The sequence below is a fragment of the Salarias fasciatus genome, chromosome 11, assembly GCF_902148845.1.
Source record: "Salarias fasciatus chromosome 11, fSalaFa1.1, whole genome shotgun sequence".
Lineage (NCBI taxonomy): Eukaryota > Metazoa > Chordata > Actinopteri > Blenniiformes > Blenniidae > Salarias > Salarias fasciatus.
This window is the reverse complement of record NC_043755.1, coordinates 6,648,411-6,672,605: the sequence shown is the minus strand read 5'-3', so window position 1 is coordinate 6,672,605 and position 24,195 is coordinate 6,648,411. Positions and strand designations below refer to the sequence as shown.

At 45.1% G+C, this 24,195-nt stretch overlaps 1 protein-coding gene across 2 annotated transcripts; it reads right to left on the bottom strand.

The window, feature by feature from the left end:
• Positions 1–976: 976 nt before the first annotated feature.
• clstn3 (calsyntenin 3) lies at positions 977–22,936 on the bottom strand. Of its 2 annotated transcripts, none has more exons than XM_030103085.1 (19): positions 22,781–22,936; positions 21,828–21,894; positions 18,679–18,801; positions 17,139–17,349; positions 16,775–16,983; positions 15,633–15,782; positions 15,160–15,345; positions 14,789–15,076; positions 14,172–14,284; positions 12,124–12,283; positions 11,304–11,363; positions 10,999–11,147; positions 10,036–10,184; positions 5,701–5,927; positions 5,396–5,557; positions 3,944–4,089; positions 3,658–3,793; positions 2,141–2,325; positions 977–2,027 (listed from the first exon to the last, which is right to left on the bottom strand). In XM_030103085.1, the coding sequence occupies exons 2-19, from the start codon at positions 21,892–21,894 to the stop codon at positions 1,878–1,880; spliced, it is 2,871 nt and encodes a 956-aa protein (XP_029958945.1). In that variant the 5' UTR covers positions 22,781–22,936; the 3' UTR covers positions 977–1,877. The 2 variants fall into 2 exon arrangements, with proteins under 2 accessions (XP_029958945.1, XP_029958946.1); XM_030103086.1 differs by having other exon boundaries at positions 11,316–11,363.
• Positions 22,937–24,195: the final 1,259 nt, after the last annotated feature.

The following is a 24,195-nucleotide window of genomic DNA, read 5'->3' as shown; positions in this document are numbered from 1 at the left end:
ATCCATGTTGTCATTGTATCAATAATTACAGTTAATCTCCCAATAGTAACATAGTAATAATATAACTTCTTCATCGATGCAATGTTTATTCCTTCTTAACATCACACTCAAAAACAACAGGCTTTTATTTACTGACAGCTTTAGCACTGCACATTGATAGGCTACACAGACGGACAGCAAGAGACACAGAGGGAGAGTGAGGGTGAGGTGAAGGGGAAAAGGCAGGGGCAGGGGAAGGTGAGGAGAAGCACACAGTTGCACATTCATTGAACCAAAAATACCAGATGGAGTGAAAAGCAAATAGAAAAACAATAATTAAAAAAAAAAAAAAAAGAAAGTCTCATTTTGAAATGGGGGAAAAAAATTAACCTGGAAGTGCGAAAGATATAAATAGAGAAACGCATTTAGGTATGACAACAATGTGCCCTCCTTTTTCTGTGATTCAGATATTGACAAGTTCTTAAATTACAACAATATTACACACAAATAAAGAGACACTCATCAAGCCATGGATTATCATCCTTATCACTACTACTATTATTATTATTATTATTATACTGTTTTCTTATGCTGTAAAGGTGACTGCTCGAATGGAAAAAAAAAGAAGTAAAATATAATCAGCTACCTCTCGAAATGTGCAGAAAAAGAGAAAGGGTGGCTGCAATAATAATAGTAATAACAATAATATTGTAATAGTCATCATTGTATGTACAGAAAATTCATTACAATCAATACAATCAAAACTGCCCAAGCTGAGCGGACATTCTGAAACAGCAGGGGTAGCATCATGGAGTGTGTGTGTATGTGTGTTTGTGTGTGTTTTCATGTGACATCCCGTAGTTACTGTAGGAGCAGTGTGCGGTGAGTGAAACAGTGCAGTGAGAGTCATTGAGAGACATTCCAGCAGTCACCATGAGGAGGGCTCAGGCCTCACCTTACACCAGGTTTATTGTACACGGTGATGCTTTCATATTTTGTGGCACAAGCCGAGACTCTGCAAACACTCCAGTCCGATGCAGAAACCACAGTGATGTGCATGCACTGAACACCCGTGCTCTTTATTTTTTGGAGTATTGCAGGAGTCGCGGCTTGTGCAGCGGATGAGGTGAATCGTTGATCAGTCCTTGAATCTTATCGTCAGCTCCAGACAGAATGCAGCCGAAGCACTGAAGGCTCACAACACAAAAAGAAAAACGCCTGCGAGGATAAGTCAGATTACGGGGTTTATGACTAAGTGACCATGATGTCTGACCTCACTGACTTCACTCTTTGTTTGGAAGTGGCGAAGGAATGTGCCAAGAAAGGATGCAGAGAGTGAGCGAAGAGCTTGTGCACAGACTTGGCAAGTCGGTCTGATGAAGAGGTTCAGAGATGAGTTGGGATCAAGGCGCGTATCGTTGCCTACGGATCTACTCAAGGCCTGTATGTTGCAAAATTCTCCAGTTTACATTTAATAAAGATCTTAATCTGTGTTCGATAACAAAAGATATAGTACAATCATTTTTTCATTTTCTTTAAACAAAACAATCTCATTCAATCGGTGTTACACTATACAAACACATGACCATTTTGTGATTCAGAACTGGTGCACCACATGTAATTTCGGTGGGGTTCAGTCAGGTGGTTTGATTTACATTAACTGTATACATTGTGCCATCAAACATTTAGGTGGAGATTAGCAGCCCCTCGTTGGAGAAAGGAAAATCATGGCGCAGAGTGTCGAGGATGTTACAGTGACTGTGTTGTGCGTCGTGTTTGTAAGCATACATTCCTTATACTAGTGGTGTCAGCAGTAGTTGATATTAAAAGTGTCGGAGTGTGTGACTGGTGAGCTGATTTGTGGTTTCCATGAGAACTGGTGCACTGATACATGTGGCTCAGTAGCGGCGGGCGTTTGCGTCCCTGCCCTCTTTCTTGATGATGATTCGCTGGTCATCGCTGGCGTCGTCAGGTGACTCCGCAACCTCTTCGTCCTCCTCCCCCTCCCCTTCTGTGTCGGCAGAAATACCCATGCGAGACTCGTAGGACTGCGGAAGAGCAAGACGTGTTGTTTAGGGAAAAAAAAAAAAAAAAACGGACATGAGCAAACAAGATGCGGCCTTTTGATTTTGATCACATGGATCAATGACGGGGTGATTACCTCCATGGGATTGACGATGATGGTGAGCGCAGAGTCATCCCACTGGCTGCTGCCCTCCTTAGCCCCGCCTCTGGAGCCTTCTCCTCGACGATGGATGGAGCGAATTCGGAAAACACCCAGAATCACCATGACAACCAGAAAACCAACGCACACCATGATGATGACAGTGGCTGCTCCAGGCACCACTGTAATAAAACAGAAAGACAAAAATATAGCTCAGAACAAAATGTCTGCAGTTTCAATATTAATTTCATGTAATGTGAAAAGCAACTTGAAAATAGTTATTTTGATGTAGTAGAGAAACTACTTATGTTAACAAGCTAACTAGTCCGCCACAGCAGAATCAGATTTATAATTCCACTTTTCACCACAAGGTGGTGCATTGAGTTACACTCCTATTGCTGCTGCATTCAGCTCCCCCACACAAAAAAAGTAACAAAAACTGAGTAAAATAAGTAAAACTGATAAATGTGAAATGGGCTCAAGTTCTTGGAAAAAACTAACTGCCGAAAATCTTAAGAACAGGGACTCACTACAGCCACCCGATGTCCAAAGGTGGTATTTCATAAATCTTATACACTGAACCTTCAGGCCACAGTGATTTACTGTGCATTGCAGCTGGTTGTAAAATGCCTGGTGCTGTGAATACCTTTCATGCTATCAACAATTTTTAGCTTAAAAAAAGTCACCCACAAACGTTCACGAATCAGTTCTAGTTAAACTTTTTTACATTACAAAGTATATTTCTGAGCTGTGTTTTTTAAAGATTTTTTCATCTTCAGAAGGAACAGACGGGCTGGAGGCTAACAGTCTACACCAAAGTCCTAAAATAAACCTTGGCTTTTGTGAAATTCTCTCTTATGTCTCTAAACATCCAGAAGAAACAAACCCATGAATACACACTCTGACTCAGGTTTAGAATGTGCAGGCCAACTCTCTGGATTGGTTGCAGCATCACAAAGATTCCCAAATTAACCATCGCTGTTTGAACATTCACGTAACATCCCCCAAACTTACTAACCCGTGTGCTGTGTGCGTTTTGATATTTCAGGAATGAAGATGAGAGGGGTGTAGCAGTTTGTAGCACTCACTCCACATCAAATACCGAATTCAACTTAAATTTTCTCATGATTACTTCCAGAGGTCTGCATGTCCAGGCAGCACCTCAGAGTACCACTGCAGCCTTTAATCCCCTCTAGGTCTTTTGATTAGTGATTCTTGAAGTCCGTTACTGCAGGATTTTATCTGAAAGAGGCTGCAGCCTTTGAAGTTCTTGCAACAAAAAAACCCCCCAGAAAGCTCTCACTTTGAATTAAACATGCCAGCCGACTGCGGGCTGCTTGAAAGAAAGGAACGTGAGAAGCACCTGTTGGGCGGTCGCTGACTGTTAGTTAGTCTCATCTTCATCTCAACTGCTTCTTTTAAACACAGTTCAGCTCATGTTTTTACACTGAATCACTTTGGGAAATATATTCTGTAAAGGTACATTAAAACATCTCAGTATATTTAAAGGTCACCTGAGTTGCGGTGTGGGTTGGGTAAGGTGTGTCCACTCAGCTCTCCAGCATGGTGGGACGGATGGAGAAACTGCTGCTGGGAGGCCAGCAAGTGGGACGGGTGGTATAAACTGTCCAAGGAATGTAGGAAGTTCACCTAAGAGAAATACAAACCAAGACGCTGTCTTGCCTGCTCACAAAAATCACGACTCTTTTAATAATAACACTTAAGAAAATATAACTAATGTATCATTGATGCATAAGGTCAACAGCACTCGATTAGGATGAGAGTGATAAATCCACGCACCTCCAGAGTCAGCTCATTGCTGGTGTACCTGCCGTTCATCTCAGAGCAGGACAGGCGGAACCGCCTCTCAAAGCGGGCCGAGCCTTTGGCCAGGCGGTACCGGACCGAGCGAAGGACGTCTTCGTAGACGGAGATGGACTCAGCGCCTGGTGGAGATGAAAAACAAAAAAGGAAAAAACAGAAAATGAGGGTTAGTATTAGGACAATAAATGTAAAATAAATTAATAAATAAATTTAAAAAAGCAGGAGAAAAGAGAAAGACAGTGAGTGGTGTGTTCGCTCATGAGATGCGGGACCAAAAAAAAAAGTAGGTTTGCATCGTGATGTGGTCCACTCGGTGCTCACACAGGCATTTAAAAATGAGACAGACGTAACACAGGACAGCTGTTCGGTACATTCTGCAGCATAACCTCCACAGCAGCTCTGTGTGCTTCACGAACTGCAGCACAATGCGTGCCAGAAGATTGCAGTGGTGTTTTTCACTGACTACGCCCAGAACAGCAGCTCACACGGTGTATGAAGGCTGGAAAACAGTGGCAGGTATTCCTCAGTGGTGCACGCAAATCATGATCTTCAACAAGGCTGCGGCACTTCTGAGGCCTGTTTGCTGCTCTTTGCTCTGACCTGTGTTTCGACTTCAGCGTAATTGAAAACACATCGGACCAGATGTACTTTGAAAGCAGACAGTGGATTCGTTCCTCCTGAACCTCGCCTTGATGGTGCTCACCTTGATGTAGTGGCAGCATTCAGACGTGCATCAGCCAGCAATGTGATGCCGCATCAGATGGTTTTGTAATGTGTATTTTATTGAAGGAAAGTATCAAATACAGTTAAAATGATTTCTCTTTCAATGTTTTGGTTACAGGTGGTGCTTTGTCAATTGGTCAAACAACCACAAACACATTTACACTGAGCAAGTATAGTAAACAGTTATATCCAGATGTAAAAACATCAAACTCTCTGGACAACACCAATTCTATCTGCTGCCCTCTGGAAAACTCCTACAAATAAAATATGTGTAATAGCTAGTAATTCCTTTAATATCCTAGTCAATATTCATTCATTCATTAATGCTTCTCTTTGATTGTCATCATTTTAGATTGCCAGATACAACTGCTAAATCTGGTGCTTTTGAAATGTTGACGAATAATTTGATTGTCTTTTATATTTGAGAAGATTTTACTCAAAATGTGACGGTTGTGTCTTGACAAAACTCAGACAGCCCCACTAAGCAGCTATTTTTTCGATAGTCGTTTGATGAAGATGTTTTGAATTCAGAATCACTGACAGAGTTTTATGATAATTATCTTCTTTAGACTGGAAAATTGTGAAAAGAGTGTGTACCCTGTCCTTCAACCAATACTGGCTCCAGTCACTCGACTGGATTAGTTGAGTCTCAAAGATGGATGAATGTGTGACTTCAGGTGTTTTTTGCTGCAGTCATGGCCGTACCTGTGATGGCGATGTAAGCAGTGGTGTTGATGATCTCCAGCCCCCTCTCTCGCACCACGTCCATGTCTACCAGCAGCTCCTCCCTGTCGGGGTTCAGCTCCTCGCCGAGCGGCTGCACCTCGCAGCCGTCCAGAGTGTGAGCCACGGCGTCGGACATCAGAGCTGAGAGGCCGTTCAAACAGAATCACACATGAATCGCTCCGCCGACACCGCCGCCGAGACGGAAACTGGCCGGATCCAAAGAAGAAGACTGCGCAAAAGAATTCTGTCCGCATAAATGAGTGCGTGAAGAAGCAGCGGCTCACCTCCACCCTCCATCCCCTGTGCAGCTGTGTTCACGGCATGAGACAGGGAGCAGACGATCCGCAGCTCGGGGAAGAGGGGGACGCCGCGGGAGCCTTCGAATTCAGGAGCGGGACGGGCCAGGTGAGGGCCGACGCCGGACAGAGAGATCTGGGGGGCGTCCGGCTGGAGGACCACCAGGTATCCCTCCAGCTGTTTGAGGGACAGGCAGCTCTCCTCGTTGAAACATCTAGACAGGAAAGAGATGGGATTTCGATGAAAAAAGTACAAAGTTTCAGGAGCAAAAATCACAGCGGGTCAGGAAGAGTTTAAGCCAAACTGGCTCCATCCGTTAACCAATCACTGCAAAGCACAGCTGGCAGAAAGCAGATGGAGTGACGGGTTTATGTTCGCCATTGATGACTGGCAATAACAGCATGTTATTGGTAATTACCTGAGTGGATTATCACTTTCACTTATTTATACGCTTTAACAGGTGAGTTTTTTGATTGAAGTGTAACTGAAGTGGATTGAATTTGCCTCATTTACCTTTTCATTACATTCAGTTAATTACATATCCGTTATTTTTTTCTAGTTAGTCCTTTCAAAAAAACATAATTAATCCTAAAACAAATTCGGAAGAAAGACGTGCTGAAGCTTGAAAAACCACAAGTTGACCCGAACTTAGCGTTTAAGAGACTATGAGGGATGAGATTTCCTGGTCCTGCAGGGCCGCACGCCTCCTTCTCTTCAGTGTCTCCCCCCTCTAACGCACCTGAATCTAATGACTGCATCATGACGAAGCTCTGCAGAAAGTCTGATAACGAGCCAGTCAATACTGTCAGGTGTGTTGAAGTTTCGGCACATGGAGGCCCAGGACTGAGCATCACTCCAGCACCTCATGAGAACCACCTGACTTTGTATTTAGTACCACCATGTGCCTGATATATGTTTGTTTTTTTTTAAATATATCACTGCAAATACTGGATTGATGCCAACACTTTGGCTCACACATTAAGCGTCCTCCGCCCCCGCGGGTGAGCGCCGTCGCTGCGGCGCTGTAACACAGTCAGTGTTGTTTTTACGAAGTTCCTCTTCCTCGCAGCAACATGGCGCCTCCAGTGCGAGCGTCGGGCCTCAGTTTTCAGACTTCGCTGTGAGCCCTCTCGACAGAGGTCCTTGTACTGGAACCATATCTCTTATTAAAATACAGCCTGCCTCTCACTTCGGGAAGGTTGCTGAGCGTGGCACATTCAGTGAAGGGGCCGCCCGGCGCCGCCGTGATTAAAATGGATGCAGCATCATCCTGCTTCACTTGTTTCGGCTGAAATCGGGTGTAGCTGCAGTTGAAAGTTGCTTGGAGCCGGTCCGACGGCGTCAGTGTCACTGATTCGTTGTGAAGAGGGAGACATTTCTGAATAAACGGCTGTTTGTTGAAACGTTTTGAAGTTCTTAAAACCTCGCTCTGGAGTGGGGATGGGATGTAATTCAAAACACTCTAAAGTGCCTCTTTTCTATCTGCTAAGCTTCTCCTGACTATATTTGATGTCTTTTTTTAAGTGCAAATAACAAATAATTAAAAAAAAGCTGAAGGTTAAAGGAGTGAAAATGCTTGCTCTAGCAGCATCACCCGGGGCAATTCATCACACTTCACACTGCTTTTTCATGCACCAGAGCGCCTCACAACAAGCTGAAAGCATCATTCAGATCAACTGAGCTCAACCTTTTCTGTACATCAAGTGTCACAATCAAGTCCGATTCATGATTTGTCTGGTGAGGTTGAAAAGCTTCAGCTTCCCTACACTCCCATGGAAGACTGGGAAACACATCGGAGCATCGAAAACTAACAGAGTAACAGAGAGGGTTCACATTTCTGGCTTCCTGAATAGAATTTAAACTTCTTTTATTAATGTGCAAAGCACCGAGTCACCAGATGTTAGTCTCACACCATCCAATCAGAACACTTTTTACGAAGCACCACTGCGAACAAAATGCATTACCAACGTTGTGGCTGGCTGCCGTTGTGACACACACACACACACACACACACACGCACACGCATTGCTCTAAATCCACTGCTGCATTCTGTCAGTCCAGTCGTGTTTATGCTATTATTACTGTCTTAACTTTGCTCTGTTGTAAATCACAAACAAGAAAATGTCAAGCCACAGCAGCCTGCTGTTACAAATTCAATTTCCCTGCCGGAAAGGAAGACTAAATCAGTGAACTAATATATATTTATTCATCTGTAGTAAATTTCTGCATCATATCTGAAAGGGGATTAAGCAGTGTGTGTGTGTGTGTGTGTGTGTGTGTGTGTGTGTGTGTGTGTGCACATGTGTGAAATGTGTGCCTGGATGCTTGTGTGTTATTTTTTTCACTATCACAGTGAGCAGCTGCTTCTATCGGCCTCTCCAGAAGGGCCTGCTGTTCAGCCATCTGGGTAACTCCTGGCCTCAAATCAGTCTAATCTTCACACACGCAATCAAACACGTTGAAGTAAACCAAAAAAAAAAAAAAAGCAAAAGAAGAGGAAGTAGAAATAGAAGAGGAAAAAAAACCCCAAATAAATACGATGGTACACTTCAGCAAAAACTCAGAAAAAAAATGCAAAAATCTGTCCATGACCTTGAATCTTTGAGCCCTTAAAAGCAGCCACCGGCTGATAATCATGTAAATCTCATAAGCAGGCGACTAAAACAGCAGTCCCTGAGGACGGGAATAAGAATATGAGCACCCGCTGAGAGTCTGATGAAACGTGATTTGTCGGTCGGCTGCTAGTTTCAGTATGAATACACAACATAGCAGAAAGTATACGCACTAAACCGACTGTACTTCCCGGGGTGTATTAATATTTAATCAGCTAAAAGTGACTGCTAAAGCCAGAGAGGCAGTTCACAGTTGTTAAGCATAGTTGAGCACTGACCCGGAATCACAGTTTGTGCACTTTTTATTTCACAGGCAGGTGATTCAGCTCGATGAATCGCTGAACCGGTGTGAGAGGTTTTCTCTGGGACTGTGCGAAGCTGCGAAGCTGCACAGCGTTATTCCGAGGGTGCAGAACCGCCGGATCAGAGGGTGCCGTTTGCACTTCATCCCTGTTTCATTATGAGAAACCTGCTCAGTGTTTTTTTTTTTTTTTTTTTGGTCACAGTTTATTGAATAACTTTTACATTTTATCCTGTTTATTTCCAAACTGACATTGTTGAGGACAGTCGGGCTTTGTAGAATGATGAAAAATGTCAAAATGGCAGAGCCCACAATTTATCTAAATACTATTTAACATATTTTTTTTTAATAAAGGAAACCTCTAACATACTTGCACATCTGCATGTCTATTTATAAAATATGCCCATTGAGCCTTGTTACTTATATTTACAGTACAACACATTTTGGCACAAAACATTTTATTTAAAGAACAGAAAACTTAAATAGTGTATAAGGTTTTAAAATATATATATATATATATATATTTTAACATTTAATAAGAATTAAAATCTAAAGACAAACAACTTCTTCACTCAATATTTGTTGCTGTAAATTATCAATTATTTGTAGCTGTGATTATTTTTACATTTTCAAAGACATTTTATTCCATATATTATGTTTATTCATATTGAATTTTGAAAATAATCACAAAATAAAAACTAATAGTGTCTTAAAATATAATATAATCAAATTAGCATATAAAATCCGCTCAAAGGATGTACAAGTAGACCTACCCTTACAAAGAAAACGACCAATAAATCATTTTCTTGAAGTGGATTTTCGAACAAGCCCAGCGTAACAATAAAAAAAAACTATTTTTCACCAGAATTTCACTCTGTCAAATAAAAATGTCCCCAGTGTCAGAATGTAAAAAGAGATAAGATAGGCCTGTTATCTCCTGCTTTGGTATATTCTCTATATATTTATCTCCTTCGTGCTGCGCCGGTCCTTATCAGCTCTCAGTCAAGACAAGGTCCGCGTCTGATGAGTTCAATGTCAGAGGACGAAGCAGCCGCAGTGACACTTTGACTGTCGTGGAAAAAAAAAAAACCTCTCAAATGCTGTTCATACAATTCAGAAGTGTCTGATCCGACAGTTACGACGTGGGGAGCTTTCTGGAGATACAATTTACATTTGCAGTGTCAATTTCTCTCTTCCGCAGCGTCTGTTGGTTTCCTTTTTTTCTCACAAATGATGTTTAAACAGCACACAGAGAGCAAATGTTTCCTCTGCAGTCAGACGCCATGTGAATCTAGTTAGTTACCACATTTCCCTCGGTGAACATTTAGAATTTCAGTCCTAAAACTGCATTTCAGCCCAGTCTTCTGCTTATGAAATCGCCACCGTTATGTGCAGCGATGTTCTCGTACCTGAGCGAGGTGGTGAGCTTGAGGGGGCGGACTCCGGGGGTGGCGAAGCGGAGAGAGTTCCTGTAGGTGACCTGCTGCACGGCGCGGTTGAAGCTCTCGATGTCGTCTCCCTCCAACACCAGCACAGACTGGCTGGGGTTCACGTGGACCTAGAAGGTTAAAGGGTAAGCTCAGAAATCCAACCTCGTGTTTGCATTAAAAGCTAAATATATTGTATCGTTTTTGACCTTTTGAAAACATTTGCTAAGTGGAAAGGACAATAGAATACTAGTCAGAGGAACTTCTTAATACCTGCAAGATCAGTGACCTGATGCAGAACATAAATAGCATTTCAGAGTGGAAGAGCCTCTCAGATTTAATTATGGACGTTATCAGCTATCTACAGAAGTCTAAAAATGACAGAACAATTGAACGAAAACTCATCTTCAACGTGAAATCATAACATCCCGACGCAGACAACACAGAGGAAGCTCTGAAGGTCAACACTCTGTGATTGTAATCTCTGGGCCCTCAGGCAGCGCTTCCATCAAAAACAGACATGACTCTGTGACGGGGAAACGCTGCACGGCCACAGAAACACTTCAGCGTGAATGCAGCTGGCTGTGTAATCCACAAAACTAAGTTAAATGATGTGAAGAAGCAGACATGAGGAACAGCAGCGATAATAAACATGGCCCCAACTATTTTCAAAAGTGTCACTGCTATCAACTTGGTATTGTGGTAATACAATGTATTGGGTTTTATGGTTGATATTTTTATATATAGGAGTAGAAGTATCATTAAATTTTCTGTAAACAACCTCCAACATGCAGCTGCACAGAATCATGAATAAATCTAGTTTATTATCGGTGAAGAGGCACATTCTGAATAGTGCAGCTGTTCTTATAGCTGAGGATTTTTGATATGGAAGTTAATCAGAGCAGACTGTGTTGCGGCGGCTCGCCACTCACTCAGGCGTTATACCTTCATGCCGGAGCCCAGCGTCTCCAGGTCTCCAAAGTCCAGCCCCTCCCTGCAGGCGTACAGACACTCCACCACGCTGTGAGGCTCCACGCTGCCCGGGCGCACCGTCACCCCGGACAGCAGCCCATGGTAGCCGCCCACGTACTTCACTAAAGTGTCCACACACACACACACACACACACACACAGAGTCAGTATCACCGCCTATAGCCTCTCACGTGCACATTAAAAATACACCGCGGTGACATGGCAGAGCGACAGACCGCACACCCTCACGGCGACAGCAGTGTGAAACAAAGAGGTCACCTGAGTCTTTACCCTCTGGGATGGTGTTGTTTAGTATCTCCTTCTGCTTCTCCTCGGGCTCTGCGGGGGGGAAAAGCGGCAAGCGGGGCAAGAGGAAAAGAGGAACACAGATAACAAAGATGAGCTGCGCTGAGACGTGTCAGTGTTGTGAGGTGTAAAAAAAGGGAACGAGAGGAAATCTAAAGGCGCCAAAGGCTGACAGGAACATGTAAAATGTATATAGAAATGAATAACAAGCAGACACAAGTGAGGGAGGGGAAAAAAAAAGTGCAGACAATCTTCAAAAATGCAGCATGTCCTCATTATCCAGCAGCAGCTGCTGCTGCGCAGGCACCACAGTGACTTCCACAGCAAAGTCTGTGTGTGTGTGTGTGTGTGTGTGTGTGTGTGTGTGTGTGTGTGTTTCACTGATAATTGGCAGCCAGAGCTTCCCATTTTAGCCAGCGGTTGGGGTGTAAGTGGCTGATAGCTGTCTGGCCCTTCTGTTGTTTTGCTGGCCTGAATAATTGATAAGTCAGTTATATTATTATCCCTCAAAGACAAAATGCCTCAGCCCAAATTATAAGTGAGTGAAAACAGCGACGAGAAGGGCCCCGTGCTAAAGGAGGCCTCCTGGGTTTTTTTTTTGTAACCTGCCGCAGATTGACGCCTTCATTCTCTCGCTGATATTTGATGCCGGTGACATTTTCGTGACGGAGGAGTGAAGCAGAGGAGCGCGAGCGCCGCTGGCGGCCTTTGTGTGAGGAATAAAGCCGTCTTGAAGACGGAGCGAAACGTTAAAAACGCGTATCGGCTTGCGGATCCACTGCCAGCTTCTCACCCCAGCAGGCTCCGATGAACATCCTCTGGCGGGGGGCGGGGTTCGGGATGGCTCCGTTGTCGTGGATGAGGGCGGGGTCGAAGGTCACGCCGTCCACATAAAGGGTCACCGAGGGGAACTGGACGCTGAGTGAAAGATGATGCCACTCACTGTCGCACACCTGTTCGCCAGAGAAAAACATGAAGCCCGATCAGATCAGAGCTGGAACAACAGCTGAGGGAGGAGGATCTGCCAGGCATACTGAGATTATTCACCAATTACCAGAAAGTACAGGAGGGAAGCTTTGCATAAATATAATAGCTACCATATATTGAAAGGACAGGAAAACACAGTCCTGGTCTGTGTTCCAGAGTCAGGTCAAGTCAGTCAGGTTAAAGCTCCAGACATTATTTCTAACAAAGCATTTCCTCATCTTGCACTGTTCTTTTCCATCTTCCATTTCTTATTGTGGCTACGAGAAAGAGAGATACCACACTTCATTAATGAAATCATTCCTCTGCATCGATTTAACCCTTACTAATCATATTTACCCTCAGCCTCACATGCGGGGATCAGTTATGCTTATACTGCTCTCTTTCTCGGTGTGATCAGCAGTTTTCTTCCCTCCTCGCACAAACCTGAGTCCACAGTCCACAGTCCCCTCCCCTCTGTCTTCATGTCGGGCTGGCTGGATGCTGCTGCCTGTTGGTGACTGCATGCTGCATGCGTCTTGTTGAGTCGGTTCAGTCGTGTTGTATGTCGAGATTTCTTTGTTATCCTGGGGTTTGGAATTTGGATTTAAGTGTTATACGCCCCCCCTTCCGAGGGGTCAGCAGATTAAAGCTGAGGCTCGTTAGATGATTATTGGGTTTGGAAACAAGAAGAGCCAAAATCCCATTACATGAATCAACATGTTCTCGGAAGGAAGTTATTTTCTTGGGCAGGAAATAATTTTTTCAATCTAATTATTTGTATTAATTCGCTACTATTTTCAAAGTTGGCCAAGTTGGAAGTTGCTTTTGAGTGCATCAGAAACCAACCCTCACTCAGTTTTAAATCCATAAGCTGTCTTACATTAAGTGCACATTTGTTAAAGATCTTTATACAGATGTGGTGAGGGAAACAATACCACAAGGAGAGTTTTAAAAAACCGGACCAGGGAAGAAATAGTGAAGTAATAAGATAACGTGGTTCAGACAGGGGGGGATTTTACAAATCTTCTCTGTATCAGCTCAGCATCCTTTAATCCATGTGACTCCAATCTGTCTGGGACAAATGGCTTCAGTCAAAAACAAAAACCACTGCAACACTCATGCTCACAACAAAACCACACACACACACACACACACACACACACACACACACACAGTCTCGTATTTCTATCCTTGTGGGGACCTTCCATTGACTCCCATTCATGTCTAGCCCCTAACCCTGACCCTTACCCTAACCCTAACCCACACCACAACAAAGCCTAACCCTAAAGAAATGTTTTTGCACTTTTACTTTTTTCAGTAACAACAACATGGTCAAGAAAACACTGTTTCTCCTACTTAGGACCAGAAAAAGGTCCCCACAAGGCACGTCGTTCCACGTTTTGCTATCCTTGTGGGGACATTTGGCCCCAACAAGGATAGAAATACGAGAACACACACACACACACACACACACACACACACACACATATATATAACTGGTATAAAATACATAAAATAGCTCAAACATATGGTCATGCTGATGATTGAGATTCATTTTAGGAATTCATTTACAGGCGGAGTGTATTAATTATCGAGTTGCCTAAAAGAAAACTTGGAATGTGAAGAAAAGTCTTTCATTCGGAAAAGTTCAAAGGTTGCGTCAAAGTAGATTTTCTCTCTTTTCTCTCTTTTTTAAACGATAGCTGCTTCTCCCATGAGACAGGAGTCTGATGTTTGGCTTCACACAGACATGAAAACTAACAAAAAAAAATGTAATTCCTTCCAATTGAGCTTAATTTCAAGGTGGAAATGAAAAAAAAAAAAAAACCATGTGAGGGAAAACATCAAAGCCGAGAGCCGCAGTTCCCACAGTACCTGCTCCAGTTTCCACAGGAACTTGACGGGCCGAGCGGCTGAGACGTCAGGCCAGTAGAAGAGAGAGAGCCGGCAGCCGTGGACGGAGAGGGAGTAGTGGGAGAAGGAGTCGTCTGCAGGGGAGCACAGCAACAGTCACTTCCAAACACCTTTTCATCTTTTCCACATCTCCTCAGCAAATATCTACAGATAAAACAACGTGGAATGAGTTGATTCTAGATCTGAATCTCTGTTTCACTGTCCGGCAGCTGAGACGCTGCTACAGAGGCACAGACAGAGTTTTTTTTTTTTTTTTTTTTTTCTTCTTGGCACAATTACAGTATTTTAGTGTTCCTCTGCTGTCCACTTGGCTGCACAGGCGGAGCAGCTGGAGGTTAAATGCCTTTCTGAAGAGCACCTTGACGGTCGTTGTTGGAGCCATAAACAGTTTATTTTCTTTCATTCAAGCATCGTTTTCCCTGCAGGTCATGTTTTGAAATTACAACCTCCGGCGTGTTAAATGACTCATAAGTGGGTGAAAAAGTGAAGAAGCCGCAGTGATTTAGCTTCCATAATAAGACATTCCGCTGCGTTCTGTTTATTCCCTTCACATTTCACCAAAGTTGAATTTCAGATACCGTTCTTGACGGTGCTGCACACGATGGTCTCCTCTTCTTTGCGGCTTCCTCTGGTCTGAGTGGCGGCGGCCTGGATGTTGGCGCCGCCCCTTCGCATCCACAGCTGCAGCGTGAAGTGGTCGCCCGACAGCGCGGACACCACCGAGTCGGGCACCACGGCGACGTGATTGGACCCGTTGAAGGAGAAGACGAGGGACGAGTCCGAGGAGGGGAGGGTGGGCAGAGCGGAGGTCCAGTTGGCGGCGGGAGAAGGAGGGGGGAGGAGGTCGACCTCTCCTCGCACAGCACCTGGTTGAAAAGAAAGATCAGTGAAAGGTTTGACGTCTGACGTCCACCAGGCCCTGTGTCTTCAGGCGTAGGACAGAACTCACCGCACAGCCGTCGAACCGATCTGTCGGAGTAGCTGTCCCTGTCGCAGCCCTTCCCGATGTGTCCGGTCTGCAGCTCTACGGTGGCCTGGATGTTCCACACCGTCTCTTCACAGGTCTCCAGGTGCAGGCTGGGAAACAGGGGGATGCTGCCTGACCCCGGTGTGTACTCCACACGTTTGGTCCATCCTGAAAACCATTACAACACCAGACACACAGAAGAGATGAAGCAAGCGTTCCCGTAAAGGATCATTCAGAAATTCCAGGTTACCTTTATTCTCTTTACCCAAACCAAAACAAGGTTTGGTGACAGTATTTAAGATCTAAAAATTATATCCAGTTTAACTCATTTTAAGCTTCAAATTTCAGCTAAAGTGATTCATTCAGGAGACAGCGGCCCACACACACACACACTCAAACCAAATCAAGAGTCGACTGTAAGGAGAGGGAAAACTGGGATCTGTGACATTGATTACCGATCCATCCGGGTTTGCAGGACGGCTTGACCGTGACGACGACCTGGGCGTCAGCCTGGGCTCGGTTCTTCCCACAGTCAAAGGCGGTCACCCAGAAGGTGTGAACGCGCTGCCGCTTCGAATCCAAAGGCTCCGTGTTCTTAATGTTACCTTGGAGACGGGGAGCAGAGAAAGGAAGAAAGATAGGAGGAGAAATAATGAGACAAAGACGAACGCGGAAAAAGAAAAAAAGCGGGTCAGTCATCAAAAACAAGCTTGTGTAATCAATAGGCAGGCTCAAGGAGACTCATTTGGAAACCGTGTAATACTGTTCAGGTGCATTACCAGCATCCTGTTTGGTTGTCCCACATAAAAAAGAAAAAGAAAAAGAAAAAAAAAACAGAGGAACATAAACTGCAAAGGCCAGGATAAAAACTGAAAGCTTTGCCAGTATTTTTTGATGGGATGAAGGTAAATCAACAGCGAGCATCTGTGATAGGCTGACGTCTCCCTTCATGCCAGCTGACAAACAATAGGTACGAAAGACGATGCTGTGACACGGTGAGACGAGCATTGAAGGAATAAAAGAGACAAGGAGTAGTGGGGGGAATAACGGGAAAACACAACAGAGCTGACGGCGTCGGAACAAGGCTGGAACAAAAGGTCTCTGTGTGGCCGTACCAGTCCAGCACAGCAAGCAGGAGCCAGCCGCTCATCACCCCGGTCCACCCTGAATTTGCAGAGTCATGCTAAAATCCGAAGCTGCCCAACCACTGTGTCACATTATGAAATACCCACGGCGGACCTGCGGTCGACGGGCACAACAACAGTTTGTAACAGTTGTCCCGTTTTCCTGAAGAAGGGTGTATGAACTGTACGAGAAGCCGCGTATAAAAGAATGCTATATTCAACCCAACAGCTGTTGCAACATTTGTGCAGAAGACAGAACAATAATCCACCCACGCAAAGTCTATTTTAACGTGTTTCGGTCTCTACCTGGGAGGGGTATTCAGAGAGCGCAAATCTTTCACTCCGTCGCCAAGCATCAGCATCTCAGCAGCATCTCGCTTGTTTTTCATGTTTTAAGAATTAAGCGGCTGAACGCTAAACGCAGTGAGCTTCAGAGCGCCACTGCCTGATTTCCAAGATGAGAATCGCCTCACCGTCGTTGTCAATGGCGAAGGGCACATTGGGAGTGATGATATCATAGAAGCAGATCTGGCTGTACTGCGGGGAGCAGTCGGCGTCCAGGGCCTCCACGCGCACGATTCGGTCGAACAGACGCCCTTCTGGGACCGAGGCCTCGTAGCGACGCTCCACGAACACGGGGGAGAACTCATTGACGTCGTTCACACGAACATGCACCGTGGCCCTGAGGGAGGGAGGGAGGGGAGGAGGGGGAGGAGTGGGAAGACGAACACAAGCAGAGAGAAGACACTTTTTACAGGACCGAGAAGGAGAAGACTCACGCAGACACGTTGTCTGAAACATTAATTGCTGTGAAAACGAGGAGGGAGGGGGTCTAACTTGTGAGACTTCTTGCTGTTGACTCCATCGGGCCCCTCGCCGCAGTCGTAGGCCTGGATGGTGAAGCTGTGCTCTCGCTGGCTCTCACAGTCCAGCGGCTCCTTGGACCGGACCAGGCCCTCCCCGGTGGAGCGGTCCAGGACCACGGCTTCAAACTGGACCGTGCCTGAACCCGAGGGGCCATTGTGAACCCTGAAGCCGCAGATTTCACCTGCGAGAGGCAGGAAGATGGCGGGAGTTACATCACCAACGATAAGCAAGTTTCCAAAAATGAAAATAACTCAATTTGGTGATTTTTACCTGCAATAACAACAAAACTTCCTCATATCTTCAATATTGATAGGACTTTTTGAAACTTTCTGATCTGTCCGAACATGAACCTCTAATTAATTTCTCTTGGAACTGATGAAACTCTCACTTTTAGCTGAGAAGTTCAAAACGCCATGCTGACTCACCTCAACCGGGTGATGAGGTGGAATCACTTAATCTTTACTCATTATCTTTAAAGCACTCCGTTGTAAGCCTTTGTCACACACTGTAAGCTTTGATGCCCTATACACCTAAAGTCAAACTACAATCCTGCAAAAAAAAAGTTTTCAGGAAATCTGTGATTTGCTCCAGACTAAAGCTTCACTGTTAAAAGGAATCTTTCTGTTTTCTGACAGATGACTCCTTTTATAAACGTGATATTTTAATGTCTTTCATGTTTCTTGCTCTACAGCACATTACATCTAACCTATAAAATTAAGGATATGAGTGCAGCAACATCTCCAAAAACTACACGAATATTGTTTCAAATTCAACTTAACCAGGCCAGTGTCGAGGTGAACCTCATCCCGCATGAGCCATTATGGGAATGGACACGTCCTGCAGTGAAACGACTGCAGGCAACGTCGCCGTTATTAGACCAATTGAGACGATTCACTGCAACATTCGGCAGATCTCAGCCTATACAAATGACCCTGACAGCAGATGTGTGCACACAGATATGTGGATATTCGTTTAAGTGGTGCTTCACGTCACCCAGGCAGTCATTATCACCACAGAGCGAAACAGACGGCGGCTGTGACTCAAAATATATCGAAAACCCTGGAAAGGCGGCCAATCGCGCCTGGCTGCTATTAAGTCAAAGGTTCATGCTCAAACAGCTAATTTTCATCTCTACCTCGACGCGAGCCCAGTAAATTTAAGGGAGCTGCTGAGTAATTCTCGTTGATCTTTCATAGTTTGACTGAACACGGTTATTTCCAGGACTCCGAGTGCAAACACGCCATAATGTTATTTCATCAGTATGCAGAGGGCTGCTGACTGCTCCTGCAATGATGGATTGAATTACACTATGATGCTCTAAAAATAGTGGACTCTGTGACTGAATACATTCTCTTTAGTATCTAGACAGTCTGTTGGGAAATACGGTTGGAAATGGAAGCTAAAACTCAAAACATGAGTGCCACAGTTACTAATTATTAATTATTAGTTACTAATTCAACCATTCTGTGCACTTCTTTCAAATCCAACTACGCCTTGCAGTTGGTGTTACCCGCATAGTGAAGTGGAGCATCTTTGTCGAGGGCAAAGAGAGGGGGGTTGAGCAGCACGGTGTTGTCGTTCTCCATGACAATCCCCTGGTACTCCGTCTCGATCCATGGCTTGTGCTTATTGGCTGAACCGCACAGAGAAGAGACCAAAGAGGCTTTGGGTTAAATGGAGCAATTAGGAGGGGACCAATGTGTCTATTTTTAACACTCCATTATGGGTGAGGACATGATGGGGGGGGGGAGTGCGCGTGTGTGCACGAGCAAGGGAAAATACAGAATGTATGCAAATGCGTGACCACAAAGACACTGAGATTTCCCCTCGTCCTCCACATCGTCCACCTTCCGTCTCCCGTGTCAATCATCACTCCGCACAGCGGCCCCGGCTGACAAAATAATCAAAACCCGGTCAGATTTCTCCCTATCACACACGCACACAGGAAATACATTCCCCACATCAATCAGCTGGACTGGCCCTCCACCAGTTCCTCACAATAACACGCTGGAAAAACAGCAGCGTCAAAATCAAATGCCCGAGGTTTACTGGGAATTTAACCTTTAATTGCAAATGAATTATTTATCCTTGCGCCGAATGTTCTCCGCTGAATGATCAAAGGCCAAGTTAATGAGCCAGAAGGACGATGATTTTACACCCCAGAAAAGCGAAAACAAAAGCCAGTGTCCTCGCTCTGTTGTCCCCAATCTCTTATACTGCAGAAGCTACAGAGTTTCAGATCAGACAGAGAGGCACAGAACTTTTGTTTGGAAATTGCTTTGTTGTCTTCACAGTGAATTTTCCACTAAATCTGACTGGATCTAATTGTTTGCCGTGTCGTCTGCAAGAGGAAACTCAACAGAGGGAAAAAATAGCTGTTGGATCTAAATGTGATCACAATTTCCTCTCTTCAAAGTCGGGGGCCGGATCCAGAAAATCTTTCAGACTATACGTGGAAATTAACTTTTTCATGGTGCAGTTTTATGCATTGCGTTTCATGGCTTATATATTTTTTTTAATTTTTGTAAAATAGGGTGTAAAATAAGCTATTCTACAAAATTCTAAACTGTTTCAGTGGCGCAAAGAAATTCATAATTCAATTTTAAAGGTGATTCTTCAAATACATTTGTGAGAAATCAAATCTTACGATAAATGTAACTCTGCTATGTGAAGGGCCAGGCCTTTCACTAGAGGGGGAGGATGGTGTTTTACCTCTGGTGTATCAAGCTGCTGCGGGTAGATTATGTATCGTAATTACTGGGAGTCATTTAAAAATGGATCACTGGAGGCAGGAAGTAGTTTGGACGCCTGCACGCCAGGATGTCCTCATCACATGACTTTTGGCCACTTTTCTAACGCTGAACTTTGAAAGAGTATATTTCATATTTCTATCCAGCTGCAGCATTGAAGTACAGCTCAAGGTGTAGTTCTAGTTCAGATCTGAATTTTCCTGATCGTATTGATTCCTGGTTTGAAGCTTTTAATCTGAATATTTTACCACTTTAGTTGACATAAAAAAATCTATCTGTATCTATTCAAATTGGCTGACTCAGCATTTAAAAAATGTGAATATGCCAAACATCAATTCAGTGTTGAATGTCAGTCATGAGCTTATCAAGCAGCGTCTAAAATTTGAAAATATCACCGTTTTTCAAAAACTGGATCAATTAAATAAATCAAACATGAAAAATCAGTCTTTAGAAACTATTTCCAGATATTTTTCAGATATATTCTGGCTTTTTCTCAACCTAAAACTAATAAATTACTATTTTTTTTGCAGCCATTTTTTTCCTGAAAAAATATCTGAACAACTGTCTGGCTCATCCACAAAAATATTTTCTAATCAAATTTTGGAAATTAGATTCGTTTATAAAACAGCCTCAATAGCAAAGATTTTAATGTGCTCTGACAGGACATGACATGAAGGTCTAAATTTGCCAGAATTATTATCTTTTATTAAATATTTGACTGAGGATCGGGGGATCCGACCATGTTTACTATGCAGTTTTCAGTGCAAATCTGGTTTGAGACAGATGAATTATTAGATTTCAGGCTGAGTCAAACATATTTATCCTACCCTGCTGACAACATCTCCTCCTCCTCCTCCTCCTCCTCTATTTCCACAGTACTTGTGTGTGTCTCTTTTTTGGTCATTTATCTCCTGCCCTCTGTCCCCTCAGTTGATCTCCTCCCTCCCTCCTCTGCCCCGCTATATAGCATTAATCTGAGCATCAGGCCGGTGGATTACATTCGGGATTACAGATTGAGAAGCATCTCGCTCCATCTCTCTCTCTCTCTGCCTCCCCTGGCTCGCCTCCACTCTCTGTCACTCTATCACTACACAGCCCCCCCTCACCCCTCCCAGCCCATCGAGATCTCTCTCTCACACACACACACACACACACACACACACACATGCACGCACAGAAATGTTCCAGTATGTCACACTTTTCTCTTTCGTTTCTCCCTCATGTCACCTGATCTCACGTACCACCTCTCACTCTCCATCACCTTCCTCCTCCTCCTCCTCCTCCTCCTCCCTCCTTATCGGCCTGCATCTTTTCGGCACGTCCTCTCCTGTCTCGACTCCTTCTCCTCCATCTCCCCTAACATTTTCCCCCTCGTCTCTCTCTCTCTCTCTCTCTCGCTCCCCTCTCCCTCCTGACACTCCATCTCCTTCAATCCCCTCGCCTTCTCCCGTGTCGCCGCTCTCCTCTGCCTCCTGCTCTGACATTCACCCGCCACGCTGTTTGTTTCACTCGCCTCCTCGCAGCATGATAATCACTGAAACAATGATGTTGAATCACAGTCATGGTTATCAGGAGTGATGAATCTGCCGTGTACGGGGAAACAGATTTATCATCTCATCAGAGTCACAGCACTGGAAAAAAAACAAAAAAAAAAACAGGCACATGCACGCTGGGTCACGAACAGCAAACACAGAAAGCTTTTCCTATATTTAGGTTCAAATGCGACGTATAAGGAGTGAGAATCTGAAGCTGTGTGGAATGCAGAGATAGCAGAAAGTCATTAGGATAATTTCAGGACAAAGCAGCCATGGCCTTGGGATAAAAAAGCCCGAGATGTAGGTCTCCGTGCTCCCATGGCAGTGTAAACCATGATACTTGACAATTAACAGTAAAAGGATGAGGAACTGACCTTTGTTGCCAGTGGCAACCGAAGTCAAGCAAAGGAGGAGGAAGGAGAGAAAATTCATTCTGTCCATCTAAGGGAGGAAAAAGAGAGGGGGCAACAGGGTGGGGTGAGGAGAAGAGGGGGGGAGGAATACATGCATCAACAACTGATCAGCAGTGGAGGAGACAGGTACAGTAACAAGACAGAGGCAGACCGGGCCTGTCAGACGGTGCACACGGGGTTTCACATCGCTGCTTGTGCAAGAGCATCAATATTCAAGTGTCATGCATGTAACATCTGGAGACCTGCACGTAAAGAGACACCATAGGATGAGCTGAATTTGGAATTGCATGAATGAGCCCAGTAATCCAGATGCCATAATGCTGATATGTGGCGTTTCTCCATACGAGGCTGACACGCCGGCGGCCGGAGAGCCAGTAGAGTATGCACATACCTGGTCATGAGTGTGTCACTGGAAGAGGCTTTGCAAGTGGCTGTGTGGGTGTTAGAGCTGTTCTCATTGTGGTTGGTTGGCTTTTTTTTCTTTTTTAATATATTTTTAATGCAGTATACTGTGTTGAGGCACTGACCACAAATGAGAAGTAATAAGGTCTCAGCTCTCTCTGACATATGAAATCTTTAGCTACATTTATTTTATTTGCATTATGTTTTTGGGTTTGCTGCAGTCCTTGACAGGCTCCAGGACAACACACACTGAATAATAAACCAAAAGAGGACGACAGCAGACTCCATCTGTTCACAGGTTGCTCAGGCTGCACACACATCCAGCGCCGGGATCATGCTATGCGACAATCACCAGCACCGTTCAGCCCGCTGCTGACACACAACACACAACACACAACACACACCGCGGTCCGGGCTGCGGAGCTGCGGAGCTCCATGGCCGCTGCCGCTGCCGCTGCCACATCGTGACAGTCCGGGCCGGAGGAGAGGCGGACATGCCGACGTGACATTACCGTGCTGAGTGCGCCGCTGATGCTCCCGGTTGGTACCCAGCCGCTACGCTCGCAGCATCCGCCCCTGCCGCTCCGCTCGGCTCTTCTCCGAAGCGAACGTCCCCCCCCCCTCCTCCGCCAGAAGAATCAAAATAAGTCCGGATGACGGCGGGGGGAGGAATGAAGGAAGGAAGGAAGGAAGGAGTGAGAGTGAGACAGGCGGCTCTCAACGCCCAAGAAATGACAGGGTGTTTTCAGTTTGGTTTTTTTTTGTCAGCCTGGCGCTACGACTCCTCTGATGAGATGTGAGGAAGGAGGAGAGGAGGTGAAGAAGAAGAAGAAGAAGGAGGAGGAGGAAGAGGAGGAGGAGGAGGATGGAGAGAGACCGATGGATGTCCTTGTTTTTTTAAGCTTGCACATAGGAGGGGAGGAAAAAAAACGGTGGGAATATTACGCTGGCGTCCGTCCCCTCCCTCTCGGCGCTGCTTAACCCGCCCACACTGCGTCCTTCTCCCGCTCCGCTCTTCTCTCTGCCCCCCCCCCCCCCCCCGCCACCTCCTCCCCCCCTCCTCCTCCTGACAGCCAGACTGCTGCTCCTGCCCGCTTTCTGCTGCTCCACGCACATCGAGAGTGACTCAGACCTCGACACAGCAGTTCATCTCGTCACGTTCGCCGCTCAGCACCGCGCCCCCGTTGACTGACACATGCTCCCCGCTCCTCTGTTTATTCACACTCCTGACACGGATTTTTGCTCACGTTACAGTCGCGCGGGGGCCTTCACAGGCCTGCGAGCGGCGCACCGCAAAATGACGTCATGTCACCCCGTTTTAGCCCAGTGCTCCTGGACATCACACACACACACACACACACACACTGACACACAGTTAAGTTTAAACCAGAGAAAATGCACACAGTGAGAACATGCAAACTCCAACACTGGTGCAGCCATGTTACTGAAGGAAGAACATATAGAGGGTGAAAAAGTCTTCTGGCCTGGACATGTCCACTCCTCTGGGGTTTTGTAAATTCATGAAAGTGTTGAGTTTTCACTGTTTTTCAAGGGCCTATTGAGCACATGTTTAAAATGATGGGCGCGTTGCACAGAACGCCATGGTACTGTGTTTGTTATGCAAGTAGCTCTCCCAGAGGGAGCAGATGTCAGAGCACCGCTGTCTCTAATGTGCCAAGACGCTTGTTATTAAACTGTAGCTTTGCAAGGCTGCTGTTTGATTGTTTACATAGAAAAACACAGTGAGACGTTTCTAATGAAGAATTGTTCAAAACAGTCATGCACGCTGAACTACGTCGAGCATCCTGAAAGGTCAATCGGAAATATTGTCTTTGGTTATTTAAATAACACAATTTCGAGCAATACATCAAAATCACATGGCATTTTTACTGTAAATGTGTGAATATCTGCTGTGTGAGCTTTTGGT

Bases quoted from the DNA above. Each gene is read 5' to 3' on its own strand.
- clstn3 (XM_030103085.1), bottom strand. From the start codon at position 21,894: ATGGACAGAATGAATTTTCTCTCCTTCCTCCTCCTTTGCTTGACTTCG. The intron at 14,285-14,788 runs GTATCTGAAATT...GCTCCCCTGCAG, and splicing joins GTGCAGCACCGTCAAGAACG to ACGACTCCTTCTCCCACTAC. The intron at 2,028-2,140 runs GTAATCACCCCG...GCTCTTCCGCAG, and splicing joins TCATCGTCAATCCCATGGAG to TCCTACGAGTCTCGCATGGG.